This window comes from Pan paniscus, chromosome 20 (genome assembly GCF_029289425.2).
Source record: "Pan paniscus chromosome 20, NHGRI_mPanPan1-v2.0_pri, whole genome shotgun sequence".
In the NCBI taxonomy this organism is placed as follows: Eukaryota; Metazoa; Chordata; class Mammalia; order Primates; family Hominidae; genus Pan; species Pan paniscus.
In genome coordinates this window covers 46,746,799-46,773,104 of record NC_073269.2, presented here as the reverse complement: position 1 = coordinate 46,773,104, position 26,306 = coordinate 46,746,799, and the positions used below count along the sequence as shown (strand labels likewise).

At 51.7% G+C, this 26,306-nt stretch overlaps 1 protein-coding gene across 4 annotated transcripts in view; it reads right to left on the bottom strand.

Moving 5' to 3' along the window:
* SPTBN4 (spectrin beta, non-erythrocytic 4) overlaps positions 1 to 26,306 on the bottom strand; it is a 105,991-nt gene that overhangs the window by 62,653 nt on the left and 17,032 nt on the right. For all 4 annotated transcript variants that reach the window (XM_034945099.4, XM_034945101.3, XM_034945102.3 and 1 more), the window contains exons 3-14: positions 24,782 to 24,933; positions 22,363 to 22,536; positions 19,582 to 19,673; positions 17,644 to 17,724; positions 15,016 to 15,131; positions 10,543 to 10,655; positions 10,261 to 10,448; positions 10,069 to 10,186; positions 9,643 to 9,801; positions 8,443 to 8,745; positions 7,251 to 7,401; positions 79 to 1,018 (exon numbers count right to left, since the gene is read on the bottom strand). In XM_034945099.4, the coding sequence (XP_034800990.2) occupies positions 79 to 1,018; positions 7,251 to 7,401; positions 8,443 to 8,745; positions 9,643 to 9,801; positions 10,069 to 10,186; positions 10,261 to 10,448; positions 10,543 to 10,655; positions 15,016 to 15,131; positions 17,644 to 17,724; positions 19,582 to 19,673; positions 22,363 to 22,536; positions 24,782 to 24,933 (2,587 nt within the window). The remainder of the gene's footprint in view (positions 1 to 78; positions 1,019 to 7,250; positions 7,402 to 8,442; positions 8,746 to 9,642; positions 9,802 to 10,068; positions 10,187 to 10,260; positions 10,449 to 10,542; positions 10,656 to 15,015; positions 15,132 to 17,643; positions 17,725 to 19,581; positions 19,674 to 22,362; positions 22,537 to 24,781; positions 24,934 to 26,306) is intronic.

Sequence of the window (26,306 nt, the reverse complement as noted above, 5' to 3'; positions counted from 1 at the left end):
TGGGAACTGTTGAGCCAATGAAGGTGAGACTGGGTGCATGAGGAAGGGGACCCCGGAGTCCCACATGTGCGCGCTCACCGGTGCTGCACCACCTCGACGTCGTCGAGTGAATCCGGCACACGCATGGAGAGCAGCCATTGCTCCTTCTCGCCGATCCACAGCTCACACGCGTGCACCTCGCCAAACATGCGGTAGACAGCGAGCGCGTCCCGCAGCCACTGGCGCCTCAGCGCCGCCACTTCGGTCACCTCAGCGAACAACTGCTCTGCTTCCACCACGCGCACCTGCAGCGCCACCACCAGTGGCCCTGCGCCACTGGCACCCCCGAATGTCGCCAGCTGGCGCCGCAGGCCGCTCACGGGCCCGCGATGTGCCTCCACCTCCCCGGTGAGCGCGCGGTGCTGGCGCGCCAGGCGGCGGCTGGAAGCTTCGTCGTGGCCGAAGTCACCGGCGGCTGCCAGGCGGTAAGCGTCGCGAAGCCAGTCCAGCAGCCCGTCGAGGTCAGCGCCGAACTGGTGCAGCGCCCGCGCCTCCTGCAGCCGCCGCTCTCGCCGCGCCGCCGCCTCTTCCAGCCTTTGCCAGCGGCGCCGGGCGCTCGCCGCGCGCTCCGCCAGGCCTACCAGGTGCACGGTGTCTGCTCCCGGGCCGACGGCACCGCCGGCCGCAACCAGCTCCTCGCCACACCGCAGGGCCTGCTGCAGCAACGCCCGCCGCCCGCCCAGCTCGCCCTGCAGGATCTTGTGCTGGGCCAGGAGACGCGCTGTGCTGGACAGGTCATGCGCGCCGCCCGCTGTTCCCGCTGCGCCTGCCGCACCGCCGCCGCCCGCAGCCTCCAGGAGACGCTCCTTGTCGCGCGCCCAGCTTTCGGCCTCCTCCAGCTCCTGCAGCAGCGCCCACAGGCTCCGCGAAGCCTCCAGCTCCGCGCGTCGCCGCGCTGCCTGCTCCTGCAGCTCCGCCAGGCAGCCGTGCACGTGGTTCACGCGGTTGCAGATGACCTGCGGGTCGCAGGGCTGGTAGCCTGAGCCAGGAGAAGGGGAGCATCCAGGATTGGTCACAAGCCAAGGGGCGCCCAAGAGAGGATGGTGCGGGCTACCTACCCTGTCCTTGGTGTGACTTCATCAGATGCCGGGTCACGTGGCTCCTCCTCCAGGCAGCCTTCCCTGACACCCCAAGGCTGGAGCAGGCTCCTCCTCGACCCTCTCAGGCTTCTCTGCTTCCCCATTCTAGCCCTGACTACTCTGTGTTGTCATTGCCTTGTCCTGTCTCCCCCACTGGACTGAGAGCTCCTTAAGGGCAGGACCTGGGTCTGTCACACCCTATCCCAAACACTGCCCAGCAAAAGGTGGAGCCCAGAGCTGTAGCCTAGTGAATGTAGTGATTTGTTGACTGAATGATGGATGGATTCAGAGCATCTCAGATTCTGTATATTTGAGTGAAAATTGTGCTTATGTCAGAACTGAGTCAAATGAAACTTCTTTGTTTTTTGTTTGTTTGTGTGTTTGAGACAGATTCTTACTCTGTTGCCCAGGCTGGAGTGCAGTAGCGCGATCTCGGTTCACTGCAACCTCCACCTCCAGGTTTAAGCGATTCTCCTGCCTCAGCCTCCCCAGTAGCTAGGATTACAGGCGCCCGCCACCACGCCTGGCTTATTTTTGTATTTTTAGTAGAGACGGGGTTTCACCATGCTGGCCAGGCTGGTCTCAAACTCCTGACCTCAAGTGATCCACCCGCCTTGGCCTCCTAAACTGCTGGGATTACAGGCATGAGCCACTGCCACCGGCCAACTTCTCTTTTCTTAAGCCATGTTTCTAGGTTCCCTCTGTCATTCTCTGTTGCATTATCTATCAATCCCAGTGGTTATCTGCACTCCTTTTTCTTTTTAAAATAGAGACAGGATCTCACTATGTTGGCCAGGCTGGTCTTGAACGGCTGGCCTCAAGCAATCCTTCCACTTGGCCTCCCGAAGTGTTGGGATTATAGGCATGAGCCACTGTGCTTAACCCCGAACTCCCTCTTTTTCCTTAAATAGTTCACCTTCCTCCTGGATGGCTAGTTGGCGACTAGAAAACAGTGAAGTTAATTTAATGGGTCACAGCCAGCATTTGTTTGGTGGAATGGAATAGAAGGAACGGAAAATATCACAATGCAAAACAAGGTCAGGGGAAGTATTTTTGTTGTTGTTGTTGCTGTTGTTGTTTGGTATTGTTTGTTTGTTTTATTGAGACAGAGTCTCTCACTGTCGCCTGGGCTGGAGTGCAATGGCTTGATCTCAGCTCACTGCAACCTCCACCTCCCAGGTTGATGTGATTCTCCTGCCTCAGCCTCCAGAGTAGTTGGGATTACAGGCGCGTGCCACCATGTCCAGCTAATTTTTTTGTATTTTTAGTAGAGATGGGGTTTCGCTATGTTGGCCAGACTGGTCTTGAACTCCTGACCTCATGATCCGCCCCCCTCAGCCTCCTAAAATGCTGGGATTACAGGCGTGAGCCACCGCGCCCAGCCTGGAAGTATTGTTTTATAAAACCTCTGTGTTAGCCTGTGTGCCCATGTATGCATGTGAACTCTGAGTCATGAGGTAAGTGTATTTATTTATTTATTTATTTTAGAGATAGGGTATCACTCTATCACCCAGGCTGGAGTGCAGTGGCATGATCATGGCTCACTGCAGCCTCCAACTCTTGGGCTCAAGTAATCCTCCCGCCTCAGCTTCCTGAGTAGCTGGGACTATGGGCCCACAACACCATGCCTGGCTAATTTTTTTTCTAAGTTTCTTGTAGAAATAGAGTCTCGCTGGCTGGTCTCCAATATCTGGGCTGAAGAAATTCACCCACCTTGGCCTCCCAAAGTACTGGGATTACAGGCGTGAGCCACTGCCTGGCTGTGTATTTCTTACTGGATCATAAAAGTGAGACACTACCCTATGTGGAATGCGAGATTTCTGTAATTCTGGACATTTGCTGATGTTGACTCAAACCACAAGGTATCCAACTGAATAATAGTTACAATAACAACAGCTTCTTGCCAGGCGCAGTGGCTTACACCTGTAATCCTAACTTTGGGAGGCCGAAGCAGGCAGATCACTTGAGGTCAGGAGTTTGAGACCAGCCTGGGTAACATGGCAAAACCCCATCTCTACCAAAAATACAAAAATTAGCTGGGCATGGTGGCGTGCACCTGTAGTCTCAGCTACTCGGGAGGCTGAAGTGGGAAGATCACTTGAGCCAGGGATGTTGACGCTGCAGTGAGCCGAGATAGTGCCACCGTACTCCAGCCTGGGCAACAGAGTGAGACTCTGTCTTAGAAAACAAAACAACAACAACAACAAAAAACAGTTTCCATGTACCCAGCCCTTACTCTGACACAATGTCATTTGATTCTCACAACCATCCTATGAGGCCAGTATCCTTATCAGCCCCATTTTCCAGATGAAGAGACTGAGCCTCAGAGAGGGGAAGGATTGCCCTAGGATCAGCTAAGAAGCGGTCCATCAGGAGCTCACACTCTGGACCACCCATCAGGAAGCGCTGCCTCCCATCCCCATGACAACGCACTCCCCACACTCGCACTCCCCACACTGGCCCCTCTGCTGTATTCTCGGAGCTGCTGATTGTCACAGGGGCCGAGAACTCACAAGGCGAGGGCAAAGGGAGCTTCCTGAGACAAACCTAGCTAAGGTGAAGGAGAGGGTCCCAACAACCTCCCCTGGAGGTGAGATGGGGATGGGAGGGAGCTGAGCCAGGGTCAGGATGTCCACACCAGGGCGTGGAGGGAAACTTCAGCATTTGCATTTAGGATGTGACCCAGGTCGGCTAGGGTGAGAAACTTCCCCATCAACCTGCAAGCCAGACAGGTTCTTCCTTTTCGAATAATGCTCCAAGATTCCAAAGGGCTGTGGGCTCCAGATAAAGGAGGAAAACATCTTAATGGAGAGATACGGACCAGCCTCAAGAACCTCTTATCAGCTCCATGGCCTGGGCCTCAGTTTCCTCATCAGTGAGAAAGAAATAAAGCAGCCCCAACTGCCATCAGCACTCAGGGCTAGCCATCGTGTTCTGAGGAGTATAAATAATCTCACAGGCCAAGCGCAGTGCCTCACACCTGTAATCCCAGCACTTTGGGAGGCCAAAGCGGGCAGATCACCTGAGGTCAAGAGTTTGAGACCAGCCTGACCAACATGGAGAAACCCAGTCTCTACTAAAAATACAAAATTAGCCGGACATGGTGGCGCATGCCTATAATCCCAGCTACTCAGGAGGCTGAGGCAGAAGAATCGCTTGAACCCAGGAGGCAGAGGTTGCAGTGAGCCGAGATCGCGCCATTGCAATCCGGCCTGGACAACAAGAGCAAAACTCCATCTCAAAAATAAATAAATAAGTAAAAATAATAATCTCACAGAAATGGCCAGGGACAATGGCTCACGTCTGTAATCCCAACACTCTGGGAGGTGGAAGCGGGAGGATTGCTTGAGCCCAGGAGTTCAAGACCAGCCTGAGTAACATAGAGAGATCAAGTGTCTAAAAAAAAAAAAAAAAAAGCAATAAACAACAACAATAATAATAATTTTTAAAAAAATCTCACAGAACGCTCATATCAGATGGGGCCACTCTGACCGCGATGGAGTAGGACAAAACCAAGCTCGCTCCATAATCTTGCCTGAGCACAGACAAAATCAAGGTCACTGTGCAAACCACAAAAATGACCACGCATCCCCTCGCCGGCTCAGATGAATGACAGCTGCCAATGACTGCAACAGCCTCCTTCTCTTCCTCCCACCACCTAGATCAAAATGATTAAGACCCCAATCACCTAGTCACCCTCATATTCTGACAGCATCCAATCCACAGCAAAACTCACTACACTGAATCATCTTCCAAATCACCTAACACAAGCCCAAATCCTACAATAAGCCATCAGTCATATATATATATATATATATATATATTTCTTTGAGATGAGGTCTCGCTCTGTTGCCCAGGCTGGTGTGCAGTGGCACGATCTAGGCTCACTGCAACCTCCACCTCCCAGATTCAAGCGATTCTCCTGCCTCAGCCTTCTGGGTTGCGGGGATTACAGGCTCATGCCACCACACCCAATTAATTTTTTGTATTTTTAGTAGGGATGGGGTTTCACCATGTTGGCCAGGCTGGTCTCGAACTCCTGACCTCATGTGATCCACCTACCTCAGCCTCCCAAAGTGCTGGGATTACAGGCGTGAGCCACCGCGCCTGGCCCCCCATCATACTTTCTTGCTGAGAAGCCCCACGGCTCCCCATGGTGGGTGTAAAGAGCCACCAAACCCAACTTGGTTTGACCACAGAGGGACTCCTGGTGGTCTCTGGCTGGAGGGCATTGACATAAGTAAGACAGGAACCTTATTAGAGCCAGTCTTGGTTTTGCCTATCAGCATCCATGTCCCATCCATATCTGGTAAGGCCGTCCCTCTCTCCTCTTTTTCAGTCTAAGCCTTTGTAATGGGCTGACCCCACTCCTGGCCCTGGGGTAGGCAGGTCACGTGCATGTGGCCGATTAGATCACTGCATGCCCTGGGGCCACAATGATTGGCTGAGCAATGATGGAACCCACTGTGAGCCAATGCAAGCTCTCCTAGGACTTTTTGTCAGAACTCTTGGGAGAAAGGGGCCTGGGTCCCATTGGCTCTGCTAACCTGTTAGGCTGTATACCTGGGGCTGAATGATCCCAGATTTATACCACAAGGGACAGGACTGCTCAACAGTGACACTAACACAAAGACTAGTGATGGAGAGAGACGAGAGAGATGGAGTCTTTTGTTTTTGTTTTGAGAAGGAGTCTCGCTCTGTCACCTAGGCTGGAGTGTGCAGTGGTGCGATCTCGGCTCATGGCAACCTCTGCCTCCTGGGTTCAAGCAATCCTCCCACCTCAGCCTCCTGAGTAACTAGGATTACAGGTGTGCACCACTATGCCCGGCTAATTTTTTTGTATTTTTAGAAGAGACGGAGTTTCACCATGTTGGCCAAAGCCTGACCTCAAGTGATCCGCCTGCCTCGGCCTTCCAAAGTGTTAGGATTACAAGCATGAGCCACCGTGCCTGGCCTGAGTCTTTTTCTTTTTTTTTTCTTTTTTGATATAGAGATGGGGTCTCGCTATGTTGCCCAAAACTCCTGGCCTCAAGCAATCCTCACATCTTTGCCTCCCAAAGCTCTGGAATTACAGGCATGAGACACCATGCCTGGTCTCAGATGGAGTCCTAAAAGCACCCTTGAGCCATACCTGGATCCAGCCATGCCTGAGGTAAAACCCACCCTTCCCCAGACTTTTTTTTTTTTTTTTTTTTTTTTTTTTGCTGACAGGGTCTCAGTCAGTTGCCCAGGCTGGAGTTTAGTGGCACAATCTTGGCTTACTGCAGCCTCGACTTCCCAGGCTCAGGTGATTCTCCCACCTCAGCCTCTGCAGTGGCTGGGACTACAGGCGTGCACCACCATGCCTACCTAATTTTTTGTATTTTTGGTAGAGACGGGGTTTCGCCATGTTGACTAGGCTTCCCTGAACATTTTGGTTACATTAGCCAATCCACTCCTTTTCACCTTAAGCCATTTGAACTGAGTTTCTATCACTTGTGTTAAATAGGCCCTGATTAACATTACTTAGCACAAGTTTTCTTTTTGGTTTTTTAAGAGACAAGATCTCACCGTGTCACCCAGGCTGGAGTGTAGTGGCATGATCATGGCTCACTGAAGCCTCCAATTCCTGGCCTCAAGTGAGCCTCCTGCCTCAGCCTCCAAGTAGCTGGCACTACAGGCTTGTATCACCGTGCCTGGCTAATTTATTTATTTATTTATTTTGGTACAGATGATGTCTTTCTATGTTGGCCAGGCTGGTCTTGAATTCCTGGGCTCAAGTGATCCTCCTGCCTCGGCCTCCAAAAGGGCTGGAATTACAGGCATGAGCCACCGTGCCCAGCCCACACAAGTCTTTTTAAATGGTATTCGTTGAGATCAATCTGTGAAGGGCTTGGCACATAACAAGTGCTCAATGAATGTGGGTTATTACTGCAGAATCTAAAGCAGGAAGAGGTCGAGTGGCCCATCCTGCCACTCAGGGCACTGATTCTCCCTATGACTTCCCCGGTGGAATGTAATCTTAGGCTCTGCTTAAATGCCTCCAAGGAAAAGGAGCTCACTCTTTCCTTCTCTCAGGAGTCACTCTTGCCTCCATTAGCACCAGTCCTGACAGTCTCCACCCATAGCCCCAGCCCCAGCCCCAAGACTCACCCTGCAGCTGGGAGAAGCGCAGGGCAGCGGCATTGAGAGCCTCCACCCGCTCGCTCTGGGCCGCAATGTCTCCCTCCAGCAGTCCATGCTTCTGCAACAGGTCGTCTGCCTCCACCAGGTGCTGCCCACACTCCCGGGACAGCAGCTGAGCCTACAAGCGGGGACAGCACTGAGCACACCTCTGGCACTGCCCTGGGCCACTCACCTCTCCCCCATCGCCTGTGCCAGCCCCTGCTACTCTGCACCATCACTCCCGACTCTGACCCTCTTGGAGAGATATGGACCAGCCTCAAGACTCTCTTACCAGCTCTGTGGCCTGGACCTCGGTTTCCTCATCAGAAAGAAAAAAGCTGAGCCCCAGCTGCTGTCAGCTCTCACAGCTAGCCATGGTGTTCTGTCTCTGTCTCCCTCTCTCTCTACCAGTCTCTCTCTGAATGTTTCCATCTCTCGTGGACTCCACATTTCTGGGCTCTGTCTCTGTCACAGTGGCTCAGTCTCTCTGCCTCCACGTCTTTCTTATCTATACATCTTTGTCTCCATCTTTCTCTGCCTCTCTTTCTACATTTCTACCCTTTTCTCTTTCTCTCCGTCTCCTGTTCACCTTCCTGTCTGTGTCTCCTGTTCTCCTTCCTTCCTTCCTTCCTCCCTTTCATTCTTTTTTCTTCTTCTTCTTCTTTTTTTGAGACAGAGTCTGGCTCTGTCACCCAGGCTGGAATGCAGTGGCACGATCTCAGCTCACTGCAAGCTCCGCCTCCCAGGTTCAAGTGATTCTTCTGCCTCCTGAGTAGATGTACCTCGCCCGGCTAATTTTTGTATTTTTTAGTAGAGATGGGGTTTCGCCATGTTGGCCAGGCTGGTCTTGAACTCCTGACCTCAGATGATCTGCCCGCCTCAGCCTCCCAAAGTGCTGGGATTACAGGTGTGAGCCACCGTGTCCAGCATGTTTCTATTTCTCTCTATTTGTCTCTGTCTCTTTCTCATTCTGTGTTTCTTTGTCTGCCTCTCTTGTCCATCTCTGTATCTTTCTCTCCCTCTCTCTCTTGTTCTCTCTTTTTGTCTCCCTGGCTTTCTCTCTATCTTCTTCTATCTCTGCCCTTCCCTCTCCATCTCCAGCTGTCTGACAACTCTTTCAGCGTCTGCATCCTCCCCTCCCTCCTGGCACTCCACCCGCATCCCCGCCCCCCTCCGGCACCTGCATCTCCTCCATCCAGTCCACCATGTACACCATCTCCTGGAAGACCTTCTGCAGGGCGAGGTTCTGCTCAAGCCGTGTCCGCCGGGCACCCACAAGCCCAGTTAGCAGGGCCCACTGGCGCAGGACACTGTCACGCTGGGCTGCCACCCGCCGGATATCGTAGTAGCCTTCGGCTGCCAATGCCTGGGCCAGCTCCGCCACACCCTGCACCCGCTCCTCGTAGGCCGCAATGTCTGCCTCGATCGCTTCGTGTTTCTTCATGGCTGCCTCCACTGCGGGCAGCTCATACCCAAAGTTGTCCTGGGGCAGTGAGCCAGACACTCACCCATGCTGCCTCAGCAGTCCACCTGTTACCTTGACCCTGCGTGACCCTGGGGACTCCCCACTCCATTACCTTGGAGACTGGCCCTGCCCTCCCTAGTTATCCTGGAGACCAGCCTCATCCTCCCCTGTTACCCAGGTAACCTGGAGACCAGCCCCACCCTCCATTGTTACCTTGGAGACCAGCCCCACCCTCCCCAGTTACTCTAAAGACCAACCCCCCATCCCCTGTTGCCCTGGAGACCAGCCCATCTTCCACAATTATCCTGGAGACCAGCTCCACCCTCCCCTGTTGTCCTGGAGACCAGCCCAATCTTCCCCAGTTACCCTGGAGACCAGACCCACCCTCCCTTGTTGCCCTAGAGACCAACCCCACCTTCCCGTTTCCCCAGAGACCAGCCCCACTCTCCCCAGTTACCCTGGAAACAAGTCCCACCCTCCTGTTACATCTCTAACCTTAAACTTGTTACCCAGGAAGGAGGCCCATGCTTCCCCTGTCCTGGAGATTAGGGACCAGGTTTACCTGACTGTGTTACTTAGGAAACCAATTCTATCCTTCTGAGTTACCCTAGACACAAGATACAACCTCCCTTGTCACTTAAAACACTCCCCCTATTCCTGAAAAGATGAATTCTGCCCTCTCTAGTTACCCTGGAGACCAGCCTCACTCTCCCATTACCCTGGAGATCAGGCCCATTCCCCTCACCCAACAATCACTTGGAAGGCCAAGTCTCCCATCCCCATCCTCATTTATCACCAGGAGACTAATCTAACTCTTCCCTGTTGCCTAGAAGATCAAGTCTCCCTCTCTGGTCCCAGGACCATCAGCCCCGCCCTCCGTCCCTTTCCCCTGGAGCCAAGCCCTACACCTTGTACCTGGGAGACCAGACGCTGGTTCTCATTCAGCCAGCTCTCCCTCATAGCCACCTTGTGGTCAAACCTCTGTGCCAGTAGTTCCAGCTTCTCCTGCCGAATCAGCTCAGCCCGTAGGGCAGCCTCCCGCTCATGCTCAGCCTTCTCCAGCTCACCCCATGCCTGCAGGAGATGGGAGGAGGCACTCAGACTCTGACAGCTCCCCACAGTTTAATGGTCTTGACTTAGTCTGAGGTCACTCATAGCATTATGGCAACTTCATGCAAATTGGAAAAAATATTGCTTCCTTATGACACTTTACTACTGAAAAACTGTCAGAATGAATATCTAATCCATCATGTCTACAATGTGAATGATTCCCTTGAGCAGTGTGCAACCTATACAACTCCACAGTGCAACTCCGCCTCTCCCCTGCATCCCCGGCCTCACCTTGTCAATATCCCAGATGCCACAGCCCTCCCGAGGCACAAAGAGGCGACGGTTGCAGGCACGCAGTTTGCTCTGGATGCTGAACAGCAGCACCTCTAGGTTCCCCTTCTCCTGGAACCTGAAGGGGCATGAGCTCAGGAGCCCTGCCGTCATGCCACCCCTGCCCACCCTCCCTCCAGAGCTGGGCCTCACTTGACAGGCTTCTCCAGCGTGCAATAGGCCGTGAAAGCCTGGAGTTGCTGCTGCACCCCACTTAAGGAGTTGGCAAATTTCTGATTGCTGATGAGGCCCACGGTGCGGTGGATCCAGGCCAGTAGCTCAGCCGCCAGCTCCTCGTAGCGTTCTATGATCTTCCCCACCTCCAACACCTGGTCCAAGACCTGACACAGCAGAGGAAGGGGGGTCAGCCTCATCCCACCCGTGCCTGCCACCAGCTTCCAGCTTCCCACTCACCCACTCCTTGGCTCCTTATACCTTCCCGATACGCTTCCCCTCCACAGCCAGAGCCTTCATCTTGGAGAAATAGTGGTAGAAAGAGACCACGTAGGTGATGATGGACTTCTCATCTGGAGCCTCCATGTTCACATCTGGAAGCAAGAGGGAGTGGGGAAACAAGACAGTGGGCACTTTGACAGCGTGCTTGAAGGTATTGGATGGAGGGATGGAGAAGCCACTCTCACTAGCTGTGTGACCTTGGGCAAGATAATTAACCTCTCTGTTCCTCAGGTTTTGTATCCGTCAAATAGAAATCTACCTCCTGGAATTAAATAGTGCCTGACACATATAAACCACCACAGAGAAATAAGCTATACTTTTCTTTTTCTTTCCTTTTCTTTTTTTTTTTTAAGATGGAATTTTGCTCTTGTTGCCCAGGCTGGAGTGCAATGGCATGATCTCAACTCACTGCAACCTCTACCTCCCAGGTTCAAGTGATTCTCCTGTCTCAGCCTCCCAAGTAGCTGGGGTTATGGGCATGCACCACCATGCCTGGCTAATTTTATATTTTTAGTAGAGACAGGGCTTCACCATGTTGGTCAGGCTGGTCTCGAACTGCTGACCTCAGGTGATCCGCCCACCTCGGCCTCCCAAAGTGCTGGGATTACAGATGTGAGCCACCGCACCTGGCCTATATTTGTTTCTTGAACACACCTTTCTACCTTCCACCTCAGGGCCTTTGCATGTGCTGTTCTCACTGTCTGGAGCACTGTTCCTTTTCTGTGTTCCTAATTCCCACTTATTCTTCAGAGCTCAACTTTTTACTTTTTTTTTTTCAAGAGATGGAGTCTGGCTCTCTTGTCCAGGCTGATTGCGCAGTGGTGCAATCATAGCTCACTGCAGCCTCGAGCTCCTAGGTTCAAGCAATCCTCCCACCTCAGCCTCCTGAGTAGTCAGAACTAAAGGTGTGAACCACCATGCCTGGCTCAACTCAAATTTCCTTAGACAAGCCTCCATGTTCACTCTGTCTATAGTTGATAATCCTCATGTTATTCTCCTCTTAGCATCTTATGATGTCCTTCCCAGAATGTATCACAATTTGTAATTACATATTCACTTATGTGATTATGTCATTATCTAGAGCTTGAGCTTCATGAGGACAAACACTATGCCTGTTTTCTTTCTTTTCCTTTCCTTTCTTTTCTTTTCCTTTCTTTTTTTTTGAGACAGAGTCTCAAGCTATTGCCCAGGCTGGAGTGCAATAGCGTGATCTTGGCCCACCACAACCTCTGCCTCCCAGGTTCAAGCAATTCTTGTGCCTCAGCCTCCCAAGTAGCTGAGATTACAGGCACACACCACCACACCTGGCTAATTTTTTGTAATTTTTTTAATAGACTTTTTATTTTTTATAAAACATAGACAGGGTCTCTCTGTGTTGCCCAGGCTAGTCTTGAACTCTTGGGCTGAAACAATACTCCTGCCTCAGCTTCCCATAGTGCTGGGACTATAGGCGTGGGCCACTATAGGCGTGGGCCCAGCCATATGCCTATCTTCTTTATCACTGTTCTGTCTTACCCAGCACACAGTAGGTGCTAAATTAAAATTTAGTTAGCTTGCAAATTGTGCACAAGGCTTGATGTCAAGAACATAGGCTTTGGAGGCAGCATGCACCTGGATCCCAGTTCAACACTTACTCACTGCATGTCCTTAGAAAATAACCTAGCTTCTCTAAGCCTCAGTTCCCCATTGTTATAATAAAGATTATCATGGTTCCTGCCTCCTGGGAACAATGTAAGTATTAGAAAGACTAGCCTGGCACAGAGGGGAAACTCAACAAATTCTAACATCATTTTAATTGGTTGTTGTTTTTTGCTTTTTGAGTTGGGATCTGGGGTGCAGTGTTGTAATCAGAGCTCACTGCAGCCTCGAACTCCTGGGCTCAAGTGATCCTCCTGCCTTGGCCTCCTGTGTAGCTGGGACTACAGGTGTGTACCACCATGCTCAGCAAAGATTTTTCTTTTCTTTTTTTTTTTTTTTTTTGTAGAGATGGGATTTCGCTATGTTGCCCAGGCTGGTCCTGAACTTCTGGCCTCAAGTGATCCTCCTGCCTTAACCTCCCAAAGTGCTGAGATTACAGGCACGAGCCATCACCATGACTGAGTGATATCATTTTAATTTACCCACTGGATACACAACAGTATACCTGGCCTTTATTCTTCACTGCCTTGTCCAACTGACATCCATTAGCACCTACTACGTACTAGGCACTGAGCACAGGATACAGCTATAAGAGGCAGGGTAGAGGACTGATTAAGACCATGAATTCTGGAGTCATAAGGTCTGGTTTCCTGATTTTCAGTGTGATGCTGGGCAAGTGACAACATCCCTGAGCTGTCATTCTCATCACTTTAGAAGACAGGTTAAGCCAGGCATGTGGCTCGGTCCTGTAATCCCAGGCACTTTGGGAGGCCAAGGTGGGAGGATCACTTGAGTCCAGTAGTTTGAGACCAGCCTGGGCAACATAGCGAGACTCCACCTCTACCAAAAAAAAAAAATCAAAAATTAGCTGAGCATGGTCATGCACACCTATAGCCCCAGCTACTCTGGGGGCTGAGGTGAGAGGATTGCTTGAGCACAGGAGGTTGAAGCTGTAGTGAGCCAAGATTGTGCCACTGCACTCCAGCCTGGGCAACACAGTGAGACCCCGTTTCAAACATAATAATAATAATTAAACAGGGTTTAAATATTAAATTCAGTTGGATAAAAAAATAAATAAGTAAGCCAGGTGTGATGGCTCACGCCTGTAATCCCAGCTCTTTGGGAGGACGAGGCGAGCAGATCACTTGAGGTCAGGAGTTTGAGACTAGCCTGGCTAACAATGGTGAAACCCTGTCTCTGCTAAAAATTAAAAAAAAAAAAAATTAGCCAGGCTTGGTGGCATGCACCTGTAGTCCCAGTTACTTGGGAGGCTGAGGCAGGAGAATCACTTGAACCCGGGAGGCAGAGGTTGCAGTGAGCTAGGATCGCCCCCACTGCACTCCAGTCTGAGTGACAGAGCGAGGCTCTGTCTCAAATAAAGAAATAAATAAATAAACATAAGAACAATAAATAAATAAAATAAAATGTCCAGGCGCGGTGGCCCACACCTATAATTCCAGCACTTTAGGAGGCTAAAGTGGGCAGATCACCTGAGGTCAGGAGTTTGAGACCAGCCTGGGCAACATGATGAAACCCCACCTCTACTAAAAATACAAAAATTAGCCATGTGTGATGGCGCATGCCTGTAGTCCCAGCTACTTGGGAGGCTGAGATGGGAGAATCACTTGAGCCTGTGAGGTGGAGGTTGCTGTGAGCCGAGATCATGGCACTGCACTCCAGCCTGGGCAACAGAGCCAGACCCCACCTCAAAAATTAAATAAATAGGCCGGGCATGGTGGCTCATGCCTGTAATCCCAGCACTTTGGGAGGCCAAGGAGGTGGACCATAAGGTCAGGAGATCGAGACCATCCTGGCTAACACGGTGAAACCCCGTCTCTACTAAAAATACAAAAAATTAGCCGGGCGTGGTGGCGGGCGCCTGTAGTCCAAGCTACTTGGGAGGCTGAGGCAGGAGAATGGCGTGAACCCAGGAAGTGGAGCTTGCAGTGAGCCAAGATCATGCCACTGCACTCCAGCCTGGGCGACAGAGTGAGACTCCATCTCAAAAAATAAATAAATAAATAAATTAATTAATTAATTAAAAAATAAAATAAAACAGGGTTGATAAATTCTCTCTAACCAGGTCAGTGTGAAGATGAAAGTGAACAGCTCTGATAAGGTTCCCAGACATGTGTCTGGCACACAGTAGAGCTCAGAGGAAGGGAGCAGCTTTGATTTGGGATGGGAGACGGGTGTCAGGGCTGATCCTGGTTTGGGGCTGAGGCTGAAGTCAGGGATGGGATTAGGGATAGACTGGAAATGGAAAAGCAGCTGAGGATGAGGATGGAGTTGTGGGAGAGATAGACATGGGGATGGGCTAGGGCGAAATGAGGTTGGAAATGGATTAGGGTGGGGATAGGAATGGATTTGGAGCTGAAGATGTGGTGGGGATGGAGACACTTGAAGATGGGGTTGACGTTAGCGGTGGGGATGGCGTTGGAGATGCCACTGGGTTTGGGGCTGGGGTAGGGGAGTGGGAGTTGGTTTAGGGGGAGATGGTTGAAAGCGGGGTTGGGGAGGGTGTTGGGGATGGGTGGAAATTGAGAATGGGGAAGAGGAGGGGTTACGTTGGGACAGGGTTGGGGATGAGAGAGGAAGAGGTGTGAGGATGGGATGTGGGAGGGATCGCACATGAGGAAGGGGAGGCACAAGGGGAGGAGGCTGAGGAGACAGTTGGGATTTGGAAAGAGTTGGGATTTGGAGAGGCCTCAGGATTTGGGATGGTGCTGGGGTGGGATGGAGTTGAGTGTGACATGGCATTGGGGTTGGGAGTCCCCCAAGACGAAGTCTGGGCTGGGCCCGCGCGAGGCTCACCTTCAGGATCCAGCAGCCGCGCCAGCCCCAGGTGCTGCTCAGCTGTGCGGAAGGCTCTCTGCAGGTTGTAGTTGGCATTGGACTTGGTGAGTTTGCTGAAGTCCACGAGATCAGGCCTGGGCAGGGGCACAGAGCAGGCAGGCAGCAGGCAGGCTCCAGAGCCGGCAGGCAAGCAGGGAAGAAGCCACCCTTGTCTGAGCACCGCCCAGGGCAATGGGCAGAAGGGCACAGTCTAGCCAAGGGGCAAGCTGTGTGTGCTGTGCAGCATTTAGCTGTGATGTGAGTGTGATGGACGCGGGCATGTCTCTGTGCGTTCCCGGGAATGTGTGTGTGCATGTGCATTTGTTGCTGGGCCGGCCTGTGCACACAGATGAATGGGTAGGCCAGCCTGAGTGTGCTTGGAAGAGATGAGCTCACACGGTGCCTGCCTGTGTATGTCTCTGTGAAATCATATGACAATACGAGTGTGTACAGCCCTTATGTGTGTTGTGTGAGGACACATGTACCTCTTTTTTTTTTTTTTTTTTTTGAGATGGAGTCTCGCTCTGTCACCCAGGCTGGAGTGCAGGGGCGCGATCCCAGCTCACTGCAACCTCCGCCTCCGAGGTTCAAGCAATTCTCCTGCCTCAGCCTCTCCAGTAGCTGGGATTGCAGGTGTGCACCACCATGCCCTGCTAATTTTTATATTTTTAGTAGAGACGGGGTTTCACCATGTTGGCCAGGCTGGTCTCGAACTCCTGACCTCAAGTGATCTGCCTGCCTAGGCCTCCCAAAGTGCTGGGATTACAGGTGTGAGCCACTGCGTCTGGCCAGGACACATGTACCTCGGACACACATATGCTTACTTTGGGGATTCTTATGTAGTGTTATGCAGTGGTTAGAAGTGTGAGGACCAGAGCCAGTTCATCAGAGCTTGAGCCCCAGCTTGGTCATATCCTGGTTGTGTCACTCTAGGTGAGCTACTGCGTTTCTCTGTGCTTTGGTTTCCTCTAAAATGGGGATAATAATAGCACCTGCCAGCCAGGCATGGTGGCTCATCCCTGTAATCCCAGCACTTTGGGGGGCTGAGTTGGGCAGATCACTTGAGGTCAGGAGTTTGAAACCAGCCTGGCCCAAATGGTGAAACCCCATCTCCACTAAACAAACAAAATTAGCCGGGCGTGGTGGCACATGCCTGTAATCCCAGCTACTTGGGAGGCCGAGGTGGGTGGATCACCTGAGGTCAGGAGTTCAAGACCAGCCTGGCCAACATGGTGAAACCTCATCTCTACTAAAAATACAACAATTATCCAGGTGTGGTGGCGGGCACCTGTAATCCTAGCTACTCAGGACGCTGAGGCAGGAGAATCACTTGAATCTGGGAAGCAGAGGTTGCAGTGAGCCGAGATCGTGCCACTGCACTCTAGCCTGGGGGACAGAGTGAGACTCGCCCTCAAAATAAATAAATAAATAAAAATAGCACCTGCCCATAGGTGGATCGGACACACTGAATGGATACATTGACTATTGAATGTTTTAGTGGGAAGCCCTTAGAACAGTGCCTGTGCATAGAAAACACTGAGCGAATGTCACCTAGTGTGAGGATGACCCTGGTGCAGCTTGTGAGTTTCTGTGTATGGAGGTGGGTCTGGGTCTCCCCATGTGTGTACGAGTGTGTGTAGGTGTGAGAGGCAGGGATTGTGAGTGGACAGGTGTCCACAGCAGAAAAAGCTGGGTTCTGGCTTCAGCTACACCACCACAAGCCCCTTCCTGCGCCTGAGTCTCAGTTTCCCCAATATGTCATGTGAATGATCATGATGTGTGTCTAATTTGTGTGGGTGTCTGACCCTCAGCCATTTCAATATCAGGCCCCAAGGTATGAATCCGTGGGTGTACAGGGACGGGGACTCTAAGGGCTCACTTTGAGGAAGTGTTTTCTTTTCTTTTCTTTTCTTTTTTTTGGTGGTGGTGGGGGGGTCGGAGGTGGAGTCTCACTCTGTTGCCCAGGCTGGAGTGCAGTGGCACAATCTCGGCTCATTGCAACCTCTGCCTCCTGGGTTTAAGCGATTCTCCTGCCTCAGCCTCCCCAGTAGCTGGGATTACAGGGGCGCACCACCACACCTGGCTAATTTTTTATTTTTATTTTTAGTAGAGATGGGGTTTTGCCATGTTGGCCAGGCTGGTCTTGAACTCCTAACATCAGGTGATCTCCCACCTTGGCCTCCCAAAGTGCGGGGATTACAAGTGTGAGCCACCGCGCCTGGCCTGAGAAAGCATTTTCTGATAGGAGGAGGTGCTGGGTACACAGCGGCATGACAGTGACAGGGGAGCGAGCTTCCTACCCTGCGGGCAGGCTGTGCACGTGCATGGGTATCTGTGTGTGTGTATGCATCTGTGCGAGGGCTCATGTGTGTCCATGTGTGCACAGGGTATGTGGCCTGGACAGGAGCCTGTGTGGGTGTGTGTTCCTGTGTGTAAATGTGCAGGGCATGTGTGTGAAGGGAAAGAAAAGTGTATGTGTGTGTAGAGGCGAAGGGATGGGTCTTTATGTCTGTGTGTGCCATCTACACACGTACATGTACAGGTGTGCAGCTGCAGGGATATGGGGGGCTGGAGGGCAGGACTGGGCTGTCCCAGGCCAGGTGGTACCTGTGCCGGTGAATGAGGGCATTGAAGGCCAAGCCATCCCGCCAGCTGGTGGTGAAATTCTGGATGTTTACCTCAGGGTAACTGGAAGGGTGAAGGGAGAAACAGAGGCAGAGATGGGGAGAGTTAGGAGGGAAGAAAGGGGAAAAAGACAGAGGGAGACCGAATGATAGGGAAGGAAGATGAGAGAGAGGGGGTAGAACATAGAAAGATGGATGGATGAGTGGGTGTTGGGTAGGTAGAGAGAGAGATAGGTAGATACACAGATAGATGATAGACAGACAGGTGATAGATGGTGAGTAGAGAGAGAGATAGGTAGATACATAGATAGATGATAAATAGGTGATAGATTGATAGATAGATAGATGATAGATAGATAATAGATATAGGTTGATAGATGATATATATATAGATTGATAGAAGATAGATAGATACATACATACATACGTAATAGATATAGGTTGATAGATGATAGATATATAGATTGATAGAAGATAGATAGCAGGAGAGAAGAGAAAAAGAGAAGCAAAAGAAAGGAGAGAAGAGAGGGAAGGAGAGAGAGAGGAAGGAGAGAGATATCAAGACAGAGAGCAAGATATAGACAGAGATGGGGAGGGAAAGGAGAGGAGAGAGAAAGAAGACATGAAGAGAAAAGGGAAGGAGGAAAGGAGGGAAGGAGGGAGGAGAGAAGAGATAAGTACAAGGAAAAGCAGATATAGAGATAGACACATGGAGAAACAGATGGCAAAAGTCCCCATGATCTCCTTTGCAAGACAGCCAGAAGGATGAGAGTCAGAGAAGCCCACCTCCATCCCACACCTGCCCCTCCCTCCATCCTCCCAGGGGCTGCTCTACAGAGGACAATTGAGTTTCAGGTCTTACTGCTCCCTGCAGGGCAGAGAGTTGGGGGCCAAAGGGAACCTTCCCAGTAGAGCCTGCACCCCACCCCGCCACCAGCTCAGCCACACTGAAGCGACCAAGGACTTTGAACTTTCCTGTGTATGCCCTGTGAGGCAGAAGGGTGATGCTCACAGCGGGAGAGGGTGGCCAGAGCTTGGACATAGCACTGAGGGTCCACATAGGTGAATGTGAGATCTCTTGAAATGTAGGATGAAATGGGATGGGGGAGAGAGAGAAGAGAGCAGGCTGGGGACAGTTCACCTCTTTCCAGCATTGGTCTCTGAGGAGTCCAAGAGTTCTATTTTATTTTTATTTATTTATTTGTTTATTTATTTATGTGTTTGTTATTTATTTTCAAGACAGGGTCTTGCTCTGTAGCCCAGGCTGGAGTGCAGTGGCATGATCGTAGCTCACTGCACCTTGAACTCCTGGACTCAAATGATCCTCCCATCTCAGCCTCCTGGGAACCTGAGAAGCTACGACTACAGACGTCTGCCACCATGCCTGTGATTAAAAACAACAACGACAACAACAACAAAAAAACCCCACAACTTTTTGTAGAGATGGGGTCTTGCTATGTTGCCTAGGCTGGTCTCAAAGTCCTAGCCTCAAGTAATCCTTCCACCTCATTCTCCCAAAGTGACAGGCATGAGACACTGTGCCTAGTGAGGCCAAGAGTTCTACATTTGAAACTGGGTGGGGTGCAGTGGTCCCAGCTACTTGGGAGGCTGAGGAGGGAGGATCACTGGAACCTAGGAGATCAAGGCTTCAGTGAGCTATTCAGTGCATGCCACTGCACTCCAGCTTGGGTGACAGAGCAAGTTCAAAATAAATTTGAACCTGGCCTTCCAGCATGTTAGGAAGGATTATTAGTCAAGGCTGGATAAGTGGACATATTTTATTTACCAGCTGGTTAGTTTCAGATGTAACTTTTTGACCCTGAGGACATGGGCTGCCCCTTGAGCTCTTGTCTGGGAAGGAATTGCAGAGGTTAGGGGACCACTTGCCTAACCTCCTAAGGAAGGTGGTGGGGGTGCTTACCCAGCTGTCTTCATCTGACACCACAAGAGCAGAGCATCCTTGGCTGAGCGTGTCTCTCTGTTGTCCTCAGTCTCAATTTTGATGACTTGAATCTGTGAAGATACAAAAAATGGCTACCAGGGCCTGGAGAGCTCGAGGCTTCGAATGCCCCCCACTCACCATCTGCTACCAGAGAAGGTGGCAGGTGACAGAGGAGATGGGGGAGGCAGCTTCTGGCTGGGGGTGGGGGTCCAGGAGTGTGAGGATAATTCCTGAGGGCCAGGACATCCACAATTAGGGGAGCAGTTAGGACTTCAGTCTCTGTTTCCAAGGAAGCCTCCAAACTGAGCATCTGGGCCACTTTCCTGGTCTAAGGCACTGCCGTCTCCTGCCTAGGCTAGTGCGGTGGCCTTCATGCTGATCTCCCCACTCCTGCATCCACAGTCTGTTCTCCACATGGCAGAGAGAGGGACCCTGCGAACACTCAAATCAGATCCTTGCTCCTCTTTTCAACACCCTCCGTATCTCTGTTTCATTCAAGGTAAAAGTAAAAGTTCCCATGATCTCCCATCAGTAAGTTGATGACCTCATCTTCAACAGCTCACTCCACTCCATACCTGCTGGCCTTTTCCCTGAATCACAAGCATCCTCCCTCTTTGGTTCTTTAGCACTGGCTGTTCCATCTACCTGGAACATCCCCAACTCCAATGTCCTGGACCCATAACCACTGGACCCATCTCAAACTGCCCTCAGGGTGTTCCTCACACCTGCTCCTTCTCCCTGTCCCTGTCTCAGGGCAGCCCCATCATCCTCTAGTCCCCAGGCCAGAGCTCTGAGTCTTCCCCTGGACACCCTCTCCCTCTCCCCTCCCGTAAGGCCTGTCCACTCCACTCCCTGAGTGTCTTCCCCACCTGCCCCTTGTTGCTTCCCCATAGTCCCACCCTGGTCCAACTCCATCCTCCTCCCTGGGCTCTCAGCTCCCAATGTTGGTGAACACCTCCAACCCAGAGGGATCTTTCTTTGTTGTTTTTTTTTTTTTAGATGGAGTTTCACTCTTGTTGCCCAGGCTGGAGTGCAATGGTGTGATCTCAGCTCACCGCAACCTCCACCTCCCAGGTTCAAGCGATTCTCCTGCCTTGGCCTCCCTAGTAGCTGGGATTACAGGCATGCGCCACCACGCCCAGCTAATTTGGTATTTTTAGTAGAGATAGGGTTTCTCCATGTTTGTCAGGCTTGTCTCGAACTCCTGACCTCAGGTGATCCAACCACCTCAGCCTCTCAGAGTGCTGGGATTACAGGCGTGAGCCACCAAGCCCAGTCACTTTTTTTTTTTTTTTTTGAGACAGAGTCTCTGTCTATTACCCAGGCTGGAGAGCAGTGGTGTGGTCTCGGCTCACATTCTCCTGCCTCAGCCTCCTGAGTTGCTGGGATTACAGGCATGCACCACGAAGCCCAGTTAATTTCTGTATTTTTAGTAGAGATGGGGTTTCACCATGTTGGCCAAGCTGGTCTCGAACTCCTAAACTCAGGTAATCCTCTTGCCTCAGCCTCCCAAAGTGCTGGGATTATGGGCATGAGCCGCCATGCCCAGCCAAAGGGTTCTATCTTTCTAAACTTGTATGCACCTCCCTCGATAAAATGTTGCAACCTCTCCCCATCTCAGACAGAATAAAATCCAAATTACTCATCACAGATCACCTAGCCCCTTCCATCCCCTGAGCCTCAGCTCCTCCATGTCTCCCATTGCCTCCCATTCTCTAGCCACACTGCTCTTCCTCCTGTATTTCCAACATGCCAAGCTCATTTCTATCTCAGGGACTTTGCATCTGCTGTGCTCCCTGCCTGGAATGCATTCTCTCTTCATCTTTGTATGTCATTCAGCCATCAACTTCCCAGACAGCACTGTTCTGACCACCATATCTAAAATCTCAACACCACCAACTGACATTTTATATCCCTATTACTGTTTTATCATAATCTGTATTTTTCTGCGTAGCTTTTTTTTTCTTTTAAGTCATGGTCTCACTGTTGCCCAGGCTGGAGTGCAGTGGCATGATCATAGCTCACGGCAGCCTCACACTACTGGGCTCAAGTGATCCTCCTGCCTCAGCCTCCTGAGTAGCTGGGACCACAGGCACGCACCACCATGCCTGGCTAATTTTTTAAATTTATTTAAGGTCTCATTATGTTGGCCAGGCTGGTCTCAAACTCCTGGCCTTAGTGTTCCTCCCATCTCAGCCTCCCAAAGTGCTGGGATTACAGGCCACTTCACCTGGCCCTGCATAGCTTTTTAAACTTCTCTAACTAGAACTGGTCCTTTTTCCATACATGTCTTCTTTACATATTTATGTATTTATTATCTGTCTTCCTCACCACAATGTAAGCTCCTAAAAGGCACACCTTTGTCTATTTGTCTCTATACTGGATCAAGATTGCCTGGATTCGAATTTCAACTCCAGCACCCAGCTATATGTGATCTTGGGCAGATGACACCACCTATCTGGGCTTCCATTTCCTCACTGGTAAAATGGGGTACTAAATAGTACCTAATTTATGGGGTTGCTGTGTGTATTAAATGTCAAGTGCTTAGAACAGTGTTTGGAACAGGGTCAATACAAAATGATTATCGTGATGGTGGTGATCGTGACAATTATTTTTATCATTATTTTCATCCCTACCACCTGGAATAGGATTCCAGCATATTAGGATATTATTGGAAGGAAAGAATGAATGGGTAAATGGTGGGGAACGCCTTCCTAAGTCCCATGTTGTGGGGCTTGGCAGGGGCCACTCGCGGGTCACCTGGAAGCGCAGGATGATGGTCCAGACCAGCCCCAGCGTCAGCCGGTGATTCCCATCCACGATGTCATGCGAACCCACGTTCTCCAGGTGCACGCGCTGCTCCTTCAGAAACTGCAGCGCCTTGTCCACGTTCTCCAGTGAGTGGATCCGCATGCGGCCGCGCGTGGGCCTGGGCTAGGGCGACAGGGGCGGTGGGCGATCGGGGGTCTGGACAGACAGGAGTATGGCGCCCTCGACCCCACAGCTTCCAAAGAAGCCCGCCTCCCATGGCCACGCCCCCTGAGTGTCCAGGATCAGGCTGTCCTCCTCTCGTTTTATCCAAGACACAGGACTCAATCCTTCTAAAGAAGCCCTGTCTCTTCCCATAGCCAGACCCTTTAAAGAACACATCCCTTCAAGGTTTATTCACGTCCCTGGCTCTGCCCCTTCCACGGGCGCCCCACTTCGAACCTGATAGCCACGCCCCCTATCATGAAGCCCCGCCCTCCTAGCCCATAGTCTCAGCCCTGGCCCTGCCATTGGATCCCTCTCTACCAATGTTTTGCCACTAATCCCATGGCCGCCCCGGCGTAGTGGCTCAATCCTGTAATCCCAGCACTTTGGGAGGCCGAGGCGGGTGGGTCACTTGAGGCGACGAGTTCGAGACCAGCCTGGCCAACATGGCGAAACACTGTCTCTAACTAAAAATACAAAAATTAGCCGGGCTTGGTAGCGCGCTCCCGCAATCCTAGGTACTCGGGAGGCTGAGGCAGGAGAATCCTTTGAACCCGGGAAGAGGAGGCTGCAGTTGAGCCGAGATCACACCACTGCACTCCAGCCTGGGTGAGGGAGTGAGACTTCGTTTCAAACAAACAAACAAAAACTCCTGCGTCACACCCCTCGCTGCTTCCCTTTAGGGTCCCTACCTAGAACCACGCCCGTCCCAATCAAGCTCCGCCCTGCCCCAGTGCTCTTCCCCTTGTTTATAGCTCAATTCCTTCCAATAGCGTTGGTTCCTATCTATTCTTTTTTTTTTCTTTTTTTTTTTTTTTGGCTTTTGTTGTTGTTTTTGAAACGGAGTCTCACTCTGTCGCCCAGGCTGGAGTGCAGTCGCGCGATCTTGACTCACTGTAACCTCTGCCTCCTGGGTTCACGCAATTCTCCTGCCTCAGCCTCCTGAGCAGCTGGGACTACAGGTGCCCGCCACCACACCCGGCTAATGCTTTTTGATTTTTAAAAAATTTTTTGTAGAAACGGGTCTCAGCACAGCGCTTGGGTTATTTATTTATTTATTTATTTATTTATTTATTTATTTATTTATTTTTGAGACAGGGTCTCTGCCCGGCGCAGTGGCTCACGCCTGTAATCCCAGCACTTTGGGAGGCCGAGGCTGGAGGATCGCTTGAGTCCAGGAGTTCTAGATCAGCCTGGGCAACATAGTGACGCCTCGTATCTATTTAAAAGAATAAAAAATTTAAGAAAAAAGCGAGAGAAACAGAGTCTCGCTTTGTCGCCCAGGCTGCAGAGCAGTGGTGCAATCATGGCTCACTGCAGCCTCGACCTCCCAGGCTCAAGCGATCCTCTCTCCTCAACCTCCTGGGTACTTGGGACTACAGGCCTGCGCCACCACGCCTGGTTAATTTAAACAAACAAACAAACCGTAGAGACGGGGGTCTCATTATGTTGCCCGGGCTGTTCTGAAACTCCTGGGCTCAAGTGTTCCTCCCGCCGTGGCCCCCCAAAGTGCTGAGATTACAGGCATGAGCCACAGCGCCCAGCTGTTTGTTCCTATTCCATAGCCATGCCCCTCACAATTCCTTGAGATCCAGGCTCCAGTCCTTTAACAAATCTCTACCCCATGAGAATCCCACGCTTTTAGATGAAACCCCATTCAAGCCCAGAGACACAGCCCCAATTTATACAACAAGCCACATCCCAGGACACCGTCTGCGTCCCTAGACACCCACGACCTAGGTGTCACCCTACCAACGAACACTGCCCCCTAGCCTAGATCCCCGCACCTTCATCCACTACCCACCCCCAACCCGCAACACAGTTCTGCCCCTGTTTTATAGCATGCCCCTGCTAGCTCATAACCCGGGCCAGTCCCTTCTAACAAAGCTCCTCCCTTCTCTAATAGCCCTGCCCCTTGCAACAGAGCCCGGCCCCTTACACCGAAGCCCCGCCTCGCAACCGTAGCTAGCGAGCCATCAGCTTCGGTTCCAGCCACGCGCCCAGGCTTCTCACAACCAAGCTCCGCCCCAGCGCCACAGCCCCACACACCCGAGTGGAGGGACCTCTTACCCACAGGGCCCTTCCAGCACGTTCCACTCGCCCATGAGCCAGGCCCCTGCTTGCAGTTCAGCCCTTCCAGAGAAGCCCAACCCCCAGCCTGAGACCCCAGGGAGGACCCCTGCCCCAGCCCTTCAGGCCCCCTCACCAGCTGCTCCCCAGACAGCACTTCCAGGAGCCGCGTGAGCACGAAGCCGTCCCGGAGGTCCACATAGAGGTCCCCGATGTGGCAGCCCACGCGGGCGAGGTGCGAGTTCACCCACTTGGTGAAGGTTTTCTTCTGCACGGCTTCCCGCTCATCTGGAGGAGAGGCCCTGATGAGCCCCCAGGCGCTTCCACCTTCACCCCAGCCCTCCGCGAGCCAAGCCTGCTCAGGCCCAGCTCTCTGCAAGAGTCCAGCTTCACAGGCGGATCACTTGAGATAGGAGTTCGAGACCAGCCTGGCCAACATGGTGAAACCCCGTCTCTACTAAAAATACAAAAAGCAGCCGGACATGGTGGCGGGCGCCCATAATCCCAGCTACTGGAGAGGCTGAGGCAGGAGAATTGCTTGAACCTGGGAGGCGGAGGCTGCAGTGAGCCAAGATCGCATCACTGCACTCCGGCCTGGGCGACAGAGCAAGACTCCATCTCAAAAAAAAAAAAAAAAAGAGTGAGTCGGCTGGGCGCGGTGGCTCATGCCTATAATCCCAGCACTTTGGAAGGCTGAGACGGGCAGATCACAAAGTCAGGAGTTCAAGACCAGCCTGGCCAATATGGTGAAATCCTGTCTCTACTAAAAATACAAAAAGAAACTTAACCGGGCATGGTGGTGCATGCCTGTAATCCCAGCTACTCGGGAGACTGAGGCAGGAGAATTGCTTGAACCAGGGAGCGGAGGTTGCAGTGAGCCGAGATCACGCCACTGCACTCCAGCCTGGGCAACAGGGCAAGACTCCTTCTCAAAAAAAAAAAAAAAAAAGAGAGAGAGTCCAGCCTCAGCAGTCATGTCTCCTCCTACCTGTGACGCCTTCCCCTACCCTCTGCCACCCACCTGGTGACAACCTTCCTGTCCCTTGAAGTTTTCCTGACATGTCACTTGCACAGGAAGCCTTCCCTGCTTGTGACCCCAGTTGGCTCTAGTCATTCATTCATTCAATAAATATTCGAATGCACACTCTGTGCCTGTTCAAGGCTCTGTGAATACAGCAGGGCCCTCACAGAGCTCAGTTCAGAGAGGACATGGATAAATACAGCCATGGCCTCAGCCTCCCAAAGTGCTGGGATTACAGGCATGAGCCATTGTGCCCGGCCTTAAGGAACTGTCAAACTGTTTTCCAAAGTAGCTGCACCATAGGCCAGGCATGGTGGCTCATGCCTGTAATCCCAGCACTTTGGGAGGCCAAGGCGGGTGGATTGCTGGAGTACAGGAGTTTGAGACCTGCCTGGGGAACATGGTGAAGACTCTGTCTCTACAAAAAAATACAAAAAATTAGCCAGGCAGGGTGGAATGCCCCTGTAGTCCCATCTCCTTGAGTGGCTGAGGCAGGAGGATCGCTTGAGCTTGGGAGGTTGAGGCTGCAGTGACCTGTGCTCATGCCACTGCACTCCAGCAAGGGTGACAGAGCCAGACCCTGTCTCAAAAAAAAAAAAAAAAAAAAAAATGTTGCTGCACCAGCAATGTGTGAGGACTC